Source organism: Wyeomyia smithii, chromosome 1 (genome assembly GCF_029784165.1).
Source record: "Wyeomyia smithii strain HCP4-BCI-WySm-NY-G18 chromosome 1, ASM2978416v1, whole genome shotgun sequence".
Classification (NCBI taxonomy): Eukaryota; Metazoa; Arthropoda; class Insecta; order Diptera; family Culicidae; genus Wyeomyia; species Wyeomyia smithii.
In genome coordinates, this window is record NC_073694.1 from 24,286,915 (window position 1) to 24,297,479 (window position 10,565).

General features: G+C 34.6%; 1 protein-coding gene across 3 annotated transcripts in view; it reads left to right on the forward strand.

The window, feature by feature from the left end:
• The window catches only part of LOC129717900 (uncharacterized), a 201,648-nt gene extending 195,986 nt beyond the window's left edge, over nucleotides 1-5,662 (forward strand). For all 3 annotated transcript variants that reach the window (XM_055668169.1, XM_055668170.1, XM_055668168.1), the window contains 3 exons: nucleotides 4,181-4,461; nucleotides 4,524-4,679; nucleotides 4,741-5,662. In XM_055668169.1, coding sequence (XP_055524144.1) covers nucleotides 4,181-4,461; nucleotides 4,524-4,679; nucleotides 4,741-4,953 — 650 coding nt within the window. In that variant the 3' untranslated portion in view covers nucleotides 4,954-5,662. The remainder of the gene's footprint in view (nucleotides 1-4,180; nucleotides 4,462-4,523; nucleotides 4,680-4,740) is intronic.
• Nucleotides 5,663-10,565: the final 4,903 nt, after the last annotated feature.

Here is a 10,565-nt window from a genome sequence, read left to right on the forward strand (position 1 = left end):
TTCGACACTTTTTATTATTTTTATACTTTTTGATACCACATTATTTGTTTGTTCTACATTATTTGAAAGTTTTGTTACCTGTTAGGGTCCTTACACTTCTGAACAGACTTGAATTCAACGAATTTTTCAGCATTTCGTAGCATTGCGTATTTTGACATTTTTCAACACTTGTTTGTTGTTTCATCGACAACATTCTTGACATTTTTTAAACTGTATCTTGTTTCACCTGCAAGGTTCTGCTCTGGATTCCAGCCAGAACTTGTGAACTTTCGATGTAGAAGATATCACCACAAGCGACCTCACGTAATACTTGCTAGAACAAGATCAACTTTATCAAAACAATCCAACTCAATTCTACCCTACCGAAGAGAATCAGAGAGAAACAATTCTCTTGTCTGATTCTTCTTCCGGCCTTTTACTCTCTATGTACAGTCCATCCACAATTATTGGTCACTTTTACGAACGCGTGCAGCTACTATTTCAGACTGTGGCTGTGAGAATGGAATGTCGCAAATTTTCTAATTCTGGAAGAGGAGCTTGTGCATCAATGGTATGAAAAGGCTATTATTTTAGAATATGCAACAGAAGGATGCCTCGAGTGTCTGGGGGGAGGGGGGGGTATGGGAAATGGAATGTTTCCTAATTCTGGAATCCAGGCCTGTTCATCCCCTCCCGCTCACGAGGTAAGCCATCTAGAAAAAAATGACTACGAAGATGAATTTCTTTTTGTTTTTTTTTTCTGTTCTTCGTGGTAATAATTATATCCTCGCATGTAGGGTTCGTTAAATGACTACTGGGTCTGTACTCGTCGCTTCGATGCTTTCAGATGGGTTCTCAGCTAGTAATGAAATCGTCTTGATGCTTCTTCTGTCGTCAAAACTGGCACGCCGCTGTATTTTTTCGTCCGATGATTCTCACGTGTGTACTTTCTCCTTCGTCCGTTATGAGCTTTGTTGGCAGTTGATTTTCTCCACTCTCCACAGCTGTGCCCTTGTGTCCGTAGCCAGGTCTACTAGTATTTGTAAACAGAAGGGCAAAAATCATGTTGCGACTGCCACAAGCTTCAGTATATAATAATAGTCAGCTGGCTTGACTTTGTTGAATCAGACCTGTTCATACTTAGATTTTTCGACATACCTTGACAGGGTTTGACTGTTTGTTGATACTTTTTTAACTAAATATATATGATGCTATATTTTCTACAGTTTTCTGTTGTTCTATATTTTCCACATCTTTCAATATTTATTTGCACATTTTAAATATTTTTCCAGGATTTTCTGAATACTTTTGGGCCTTTCCTCAACTTAGGGTGTCAATTTGTAAAATTTTTTCGGTTGTTTTAACTTTTTTTTACACTCCCGTTTCATTATTCAAGTTTCTACGCACTTTTGGTTGGTTTTTGGAATCCTTCCTCACAACTTATAAATTCCTTTGTGATAAAAAGCAAAGCAAAGCCTTGGTGCTACATTCCGATTCGGAACTTGACCTTCTGTTTACTATACACAGACTTCGCAGCCAACCGTTAAGTGTACAGGACAATTGCGGGGCTAGCGCTACGATCCTACCGGCACTAACAGTCTCTCCCGAGACAAGACTCGAACCTGCGACGACTGGCTTGTTAGGCCATCATCGTACCTCGAGACCAGCTGGGGAGGCATTCCTTTGTGATACTTTTGACATTTTTGGCTTCTTTGTCATTTAGCCCTTTTGACTTCTTTTGTCATTAAAGTTTTCCGATAGTGTTTTTGAATTTCGTTGGCATTTTTTCCCACTTCTCTTTTGTTTTTGTTTTTCTAAATACATTTTGACACTTTTTTCTATTTTCCACACTTTTTCAACACTTTTCCGAGCTCTTCAAAGCTCGGATATTGACAAACATTTTATTGACAAAAAATGTTGAGAGACGGCTTACGTTCTTTGACATTTTTCAACACTTTTTCAACGTTTTCCTACACTCGTTTCTCAATTTTCTGGTATTGTTTTGATATTTTGAGTTTTTCATAAGTTTTTTTTTTCTTTTTTTGGCATATTTCACATTATATTTTACTCTCTCAGTTTAAGCTCATTTTGGCATTATTTCACAATTTATATACACTGGCTATCGTTTTGTTAATTTTTTTTACATTATTCTAACAACTCTCTCAAAGATTTCGGTGTTAACTCATTTTTTAAATTTTGTTTACCATTTTTTTACAGTTTTTTTCCAATTTTCGGTTGTTTTTTCTTATGCATTTTTATTTTTCATATGTTTCGCCCTTTCTACTAGTTGGTTTTTGACTCTTTATCACTTTAGTTTTGTCTTTTTGTGACACTTTTAAATAGTTTATTTTTTTCTTTATTTTCTGAAGTTCCGTTGACGTTCTCGATCAATGTTTGTTCCCTCTTTTTTTCTCTTGTCTTCTTTTTGATGTATTCATGCTTACTGTTCATTAATTGACATTTCAGCATACTTTTTCGACACTATTTTCATGTTCCCAGCACTCTTACGGACTGTTTTTGACACTTGTTTGACATTGTTTTAATCCATTGAAGATTCTTCGATTTATTGTTCACTGTTTTTGGCACTTTTTATTTCTTTTTATTGCTTTTTCTCCGACACATCTTTAAATCTTTAAAATTTTAGATATTTCATTCGTTTTTACTTTTATGTTTTTATATTTTCGCACAATTTTGGCATAAGTTTATTTTTATTCTGTTCTTCAATAATTTCTTTTCTCGGTATTTCTCAAGCTCATTTTACAACGGTTTTACTACATTAATGACGCTTTATAATATTTCGTAAACGTTTTAATACCTTTTTGACGCTTTTCTTTTCTACTTTTCTTTAAAATTCTACCAAACTTTTCCAAATTTTATTAATAAGTTTAACCCTTTTTTTGATATTTTATTGGAAGTTTTTTTTCTTCTTCTATTTTTACGCAACTCTTCACTTTTTTTCTTCTAAAATTTTCAATCACTTTTTTGACTTATGTGTTTTCAAGTATGACATTATTCTTTTGAGTGTCAATAGATACTAAAAATATTTTAAACTATCTGCTTGTACTTATTTGGAAGCATTTTCAAAAGTACTCCTAGTTTGTGTGCAGAATTTTGTGACACCTTTTTGGTATTTTATTGAACTTTTAGTATTCGTACATTTTTCATTATCTTTTGCCTATTTTTCACAGTTTTCATTTTTTTATTATTTTATCGATACTTCTTTGATTTTTAAGTATTGGAACAATATTTTGACACTTATTTGTAAGTTTTTGGAAGGTACCTTTTTTGACAATTTTCTAACAGTTGTCAAATTTTTGGGCACTTTGTTTTACGTTTTTAGTTTTTGGTTTTTTAGTTTTATTTTTCATTCATGTTTTATGCCTTTCTTTTTCATAACTTATTGACATATTTCTAGTTGTTGTTTTAAACTAAATCGGACTTTATGACTTTAGTTTTGACTTTTTGTTACATTTTTAAATATTCTTCAACAAATTTTTCCAGGTTTTTCATTTTTTGACATTTTTGTTTTTTTTTTTTTTCGTTTGACTACTTCTTGATCTGATTGTTGTACGTTAATTGACACTTTTGCATACTTGTTTGGCACTGTTTTCATCTATCTGGCACCTTTGTGATCTGTTCTTGATAGTTTTTGACATATTTTGTTGTTGACTTTTTATGACCCTTTAAACCCGTAACTTTTAACATTTCCAACAATTTAAACAGTTTTCATTCCTCAATTTTTTGTTAGTTTCGGTATACACTAAAGTCGCTTTTTACGCGGGGGATACGTGCCGCGTAAAAAAACCGCGTAAATTCCGGAATCCGCGTGAAAAAAAAACCGCGTAAATTCCGGAATCCGCGTAAAAGAAGCCGCGTAAAAAAACCGCGTAAAAAACGACCTTAGTGTATTTGTCATATTTGAGATTTGGGGCGTTTTTGCTATTGTTTCGTCAATTTCAAATATTTTTGTTTGTTTTACAGGTATACGTTTTCACATACAAAATTCTTTGTTTGAATGCGACTTAAGCATTTCGGGTGTTTTCGAAATCATACAGTAACACACTCGTGCAAAAACTTTGATGGGCGTTTTTTCTTAGGGAGTTTTGTTTCAAATCCAAATGTGCCACAAGGAAGCCGTCTAGGTCCGATTTAGTTTGTCATTATTTCCATGTTAACAATTTCTTCTCGTTTCCATTTGCAGGCAAACAAAGTCTCATGAAGTGGAAGGGAGCTTCCCTAACATCAGACGACGAAACGCCCAGCTGTGGTGACGGTGGCCTTTCGGATCTGACTACGCCGTCCTCCGGTGGGACAACCACCGGAACACTGGGCAGTGTCAGCAGCGATTCGGTTGGAACTCAGCCGGAAGTGGATTCCAGCGTGGCGGCCACCATCGGAACGGCCAGCACGACAACGCCAACCACCGAGCGAGAACTGAACGGTGAGAGCGAATCGAACGTAATCGACGGTGATGGCAATAAGGTTTGTAGTTAATTTTGAAAATTTATCGAGCTTTTTTCACTGAGTTTGATCTATCCAATCAGATTTTCACCGTCGAGCTCAACAAACGCTGGAACAGCCGGCTAGGGTTTAGTCTGAAGCGTGACCCGGAAAGCGGCCGGACCGTGATCAGTGCCATCTACAGTGACAGTGTTGCCGCCAAGGACGGCCGACTGCGAGTTGGTGATCAAGTTATAATGGTATAATTTTGCGTTTATTTAGTTAAAAGGATTACCCTTAACATATTGTAATAATAACTAGGTTAATGATGAATCGGTGGAAGAGATGAGCACCGCCCAGGTCATCGACCTGCTGCGGATCATTCGGGGGTCGATCTGTCTTCGACTGATTCGCCGGGCTCCGGCAGTTTCCCAGCCTATTTCGGTCATCGCCGAAGAAAATGAGGAGCGAACCGTGGACAGCCCCGCCGTGGAAAGTGCGGAACAAATCGAGGAAGAAATGGTGAATAATTAAATTTCCATCAGCAGCAGATGTTCCGTAAGTCTTCCACTGTTCCAATTTTCAACCTAAACACACTATCCGTCATCCCTTACTCGAGTCTCAGGATTTTTCTTTTCACCCCCATCTCCTTGAAAATCTGCTACTCTGAAGATACGATAAGTGCAATATTCCGTTCAGCAAATAAGTACTTACGAGAATGTCCAATTCAGCAACATTCTTCGATTATATTTTGTAGAAAAGACAGTTTTCAAGCAACCCTAAATAAATAGTTAAAATGTTCACGAATAAAAAAACACACTCACACAAGTTCTGCGACGGGATACAAAATTAGCTCAGTACACGAAATTAGACTTCACTCAAAAGAAAAAAAACCCCGAAACGAATTGCATTTGTTGGCCGCAAAAGTATAAAATACAAACGTAGTTAATGGAATTAATATCATGATTATTATTTAAAATAATAGCAGAGTAACGTTCGAATAGCTTGAGATGCTATTTTAACTAAAGAATACCAAAAAAATTAAGAAACATTGTTGAAAAATCGGTTTTAAACCTTCGTGGAAGTTTTTACCTAGTAAAATGTAAAACTAAAACACAAAATTCACTTGAACGTTATTCGAAGTAGAAATACAAAAAAAAACACTATAAACACGTACGACTGTCACGAGCATGCCAGCGAAGAGTCTATTAAAATATATATAGGAAAGATATGATTTATTAAATTCGCGCATTTGTTCACTAGTCGATTCACCGAGTGATAGATCACGCTCCACTAGAGTAGACAGCTTGTTTGTGAGGTTTCAAAGGTTCTCTAAACTAACATCACAAAAACATTCGACAACATTCCGTAAACTGTAAGTACTTGTTGTTAACCCCTCTAAAGCAAGCAACACGGTTGTAAAAGCACAACTTCCTAGCTGACATCGTAGCTCTCGTAAAACAAAAGTTCCGAAACCTGGTTGTAGAACACAGCAGAGTGAAGAGAGTGTTGTGACCCACAATTGAGCATCATCGCTTTCCGGAAACTCGTCCAAAGTGGTTCTTGTTTATTCTCATTTACATCATCACGGGCCACAGGCGGCACTCGTATGGCAGCTAGCAGCAACAACAAAAACCCTCTACATTTCACCGTACTTTTGCTCCATAGTAATCTAATTCATTCATGGTGCAGACGTTTCTTCCCGTTCGGCTCCAGTTCGTACATAAATATCAAACTAAACAGGAAGTGGCATGTAGTTTTAGTGCCTGCTGCCGGAGCTGCTGCAAAAGGGAAACTTTCACCACCCACACCACTCATAAGCAGCCGCGGAGGATGGAAATTCCTTTGCTTTTTCAGTTACATAAACCTAGCATCGACACTCTCTTGGGAATCGATTTTCGCTACCTCATCCCCCCCCCCCCCAAAAGTCGCTGATAACCTGCACGAAATTTGAACTAGAAAGCAACAAATTCTGTTGAAATTATGTTTTAAGTTTGTCTCAGCTGTGACTCGGTTTTTTGATCGTTTTGTTCCCACTCTTTCTTTAAGTTTAAGATTATTTACATTATTTATCTCTCGAATTACTGTTTTCAGCAAATTGAATTTGTGTTTACTCGAAAGAAGTATGTTGTTGAAAAAATGATCAAAAACGGCGTAGGAAGTTTGCGAACTAGAGTTGCGGAAATAAAACAGCCATAACTTGCTTCTAAAAATTACGAATATAACTTAAAATGTGACACAAAAACTAATTTAATACAAAACTCAACTTTAACATGTTTCTTGACTTTTATTTTGACTTAATCTTGTTATTTCTCTGATAGCTTTTTGTCATTTTTTTTTTATTTTGGCTAGCGTCCCTCAAATGTCATCGTAACATTTTTCTGATGACTACACTTCTTTTGATTATTTTGATGTATACTTTGTCAACCTTTTGCCACATTCCTCTCATTTTTATAGTTTTTTGACAACTGTCAACATTCTTTTCAAAGTGTTTTTGATTTTTTTTTTCAACATATTTTCACCATCAATTTTTGACATTTTATTGATATGATTGTTCATGGCTTATTCTAGTAATATTTTTAACTACTTTTTATATCTTTCAACACCTCTTGACATTCGTATATTTTTTATATTGTTTTGACATGTTTTCTTTATTTTTGTATTTTTGCTAGTTTCTAAATTTCATGAGAAATTTTTGCCATTTTTTATTTCAAGTTCATTATTTTATTGACAACTTTTTGAGTGATTATTAACTTTTTTTTAATTTTCGATACTTTTAAAACAAATTTTTGACATTTCTGTGCTCCTTTTTAACATCGCCTGCCATCTTGACATATTCTTCATATTTCGACAAATTTGTTTGAGTTTGAGTTTGATTTTGAACGCCCGCACATTTTGTAGTTGTTTCTCCGTGATGAATCAGAGTTAGTGGAGTTGCACAAAGAATTACCGAAAGATGGTTTTTAATTCGGGATTAATTAACCACCAATGTACGATTTACGAACTTTCGCTTTGTATAGATCGATAACGGCGCCGGCTACGTTCTAACGGTCAGTTAGAGACGGAAGAAAGTGTTATGATCGTTGTTGCCATATACCACATATCTAACGACTGTTACGGAAAGGAGGGTTACTTTGTCACCGTGGTCAGTGACGAATCATTTTCTACTTTCACCCTTTTCTCTACACGTCTATAGTCTATATTTAGACGTGTAGAGAAAAGGGTGAAAGCTCTTCTTCACCGAGCCTCGTTTGCTTCTTTGCCAAGTATCAGTAGTTATAGCTGCCTGGAGAGGTATTTTTATTCAACTGTGTGTGACTTTCTTTTAGAGTTTAGTGTCAGATAAGGGGGAATAAGAGTGAAGCTTGAAAACAAACCCATATGTAAAAGTCCCTCAGACACCGAGCGGTCAGATTTCACTAAGATTTAAGCTCGCTTGTTAAAGCTGACTCTGTATCCTTGAGGCTACGAGCTTCCCTTCTTCAAATTTTGATATATTTATTTCAAATGTAAGGGGTCATCCACAAATTACGGAGGGGTTTAGGGGGAGAGGGGGGGGGTATCAAAATTTCTTACGAATGCTTACAAAGGAGGAAAGGAGGATTCAAGAGAATCTTACGTAAGATTGAAAAATTTAAAAACAAACTAAAAAAAAGTTTACAAAACTAAAAAAAAATAGTTGAATTATTTATCGCCGCGATCATAACAGTTGAACCTTGGGAAAGCCGTCGCTGGGTGATTGCGTGCTTTTGTATTTTGTTTACTTTAACATAGTATCAACTGTATTAACTTGTTTTGTTTTATCCTCTACGAATATGCTCTGTGTAAAAAAAATGTTTTACCTTCGAAAATACTCTTTTTCCCTAAAAAGACAATCTTACGTAAGATTCGTGGGGGGAGAGGGGTAATGCGAAATCTTACTAAGCCTTATTATGGGGAGAGGGGGGATCGAAAATTTCGAAAAAAGTCCTTACATAATTAATGGATGACGCCTAACATCTATTTAAAATTTTTTTAATCTTTTTTTCAATATATATTTTTATATATTAAAAATAGGTTTTATACTGGTTAAGATCTTGGCAACGTTTAGTTTTTTATTGGCACCATTTTGAAATATTCCTGTAATATTATTGATAACTTTGATGTATTTCCAACATTCATTTTTCTTGAAATTCTATCAATTTTTGTTTTTTTTTCATATTTTTAGACTCTTTATGACATATTTTTGTTATTTTTTTAATATACTGGTTTCTTTTTGATATTTTTTCATTATTTCACCTTTTTTTGACATTTTTAACTTCAATTTAGATTTTTTGACATATTCTTGTTCAGTTGTTGTGAGACTTTGTGACATATATTTTTGTCCTTTTATTATTTTGACAGTTTTTGATTTTATTCTCTCAGTTGGTCTCGAGGTACGATGCTGACCTAACAAGCCAGTCGTCGTAGGTTCGAGTCTTGCAAACATTTTTTTCATGTTTATTACTCTTTATTTTGACATTTTATGACCAAATTCCCAATTCGTTTTTTCTTTTCAACGGTTTTTGGAATCTAATTACCATTTATTTTATTCTTGTCATGTTTTCGACTACATTTTAATCGCTTGTTGAATTATTTTAAAATGTTTTTCAACACTTTTGTTTGATGTTTTTTTGTTATCTGTTTGACATGTTCTTGTAATTTTGCTTGAACATATTTTCATCGTCTAGCTTGACAAATTATGTCGTTATCGTTTTGACATTTCTGGCACCATTTTTACATCTTTATGAGAAGTCTTCTGATATTCTTTCTCTTCTTCAAGTCTTATTTCAACACATTTCTAACATATTCTTCCAATTTGTTAGAAAATTTTTTGATTAACTACTGACATCTTTTAAACAAAATTTTAACATGTAAAAATAAATTTAAGGCAATTTTTTTATTTTTGATATTATTTTACTCTTACTTACTTAGTTAACATGCTATTCGATATTTTTATAATTTTTCTAATTTACTATTTACATCTTTTTAACAAATTTTTGACTCTTAAAAATATTTTTTCAACATTTCTTTGATGAATATTTTCCATTAGTTCGCATTATTGGCAACGTTTTGATAACTTCTTGTTTACTGTTTTTTTTTTTGACTTTTTATTATTGCAATTAATTTCACTGTTTTTAACATCTTTTTGACATATTGTTATCAGTTATTCAACTACTTTTTGACTTCCCCTCCATATCTTTCAAACAATTCATTAGCATTTTTTGGCGTCGTTTTTCAAATCATTCGGGCATCTTTTTAAAGTCTTTTCGATACTTTTAACATTTATTATTTATTTTGCTTTATTTTAAACATATTTTCGACATTCATTTTATTTTTATTTTATTTTATTTTTCCTGCTCAGTATTTGATATTCCTTATTTATTATTTAATATTCTTCAGAATATTTTCAACGTTTTTTACTCTTTTTTCTAATTTTGACGCCTTGGTGCTGTCTCCTTGAAAATGGATCAACATAGTTTAAATACTCTTACGGCTTTTCATTGAAATATTCTCGACATCTCTTCGATAAAATTTTAACAATCATTCAATTTCCAAGGTAAACGAAGTATTCTACTGCAGTGGTTACTCTCCGCCACGATGGTCTAATGAGGTTCACTCAAATGGGTGAATGGTTATCTAAGAAGCTAACGGGCCTAACGCCGTTGGAGGTGGAGGACAACTTCAATGCTTGGGCTGTTGAGTGGGCAATACGTAGGCTATACGAACCAGAGGGGTCAGATCTTGTTGGGAACTTTGGCAAAGCTCAACATAAATCTGACCACATAAAAATTTAGCAAAAATGGTGCGGAGTCGATCATCTACGTGACGTTCTCCAGCTCAGGACAGATTACGAGCTAGCGGGTAGATGATAGCGAATAGAGAACGAAAAAAAAACACCAACTTTCTTTCCAGAAACAATCGCTCCTTCAGATCTCTCGGGTATCGTCACGCCGCGATAATCAAAACAAAACACACACAGTTACCAGCGGAGACAAGTTTAGAAACGGATAGGAAATAGTATAGCAAAATCGGAATAAAAAATATTTCTCCATTTTTTGCTGTTGAAATCATAACTGGATCAACAACCCAGCAGTCCTTCATGACTGGATCGTCTTGAACCGCTG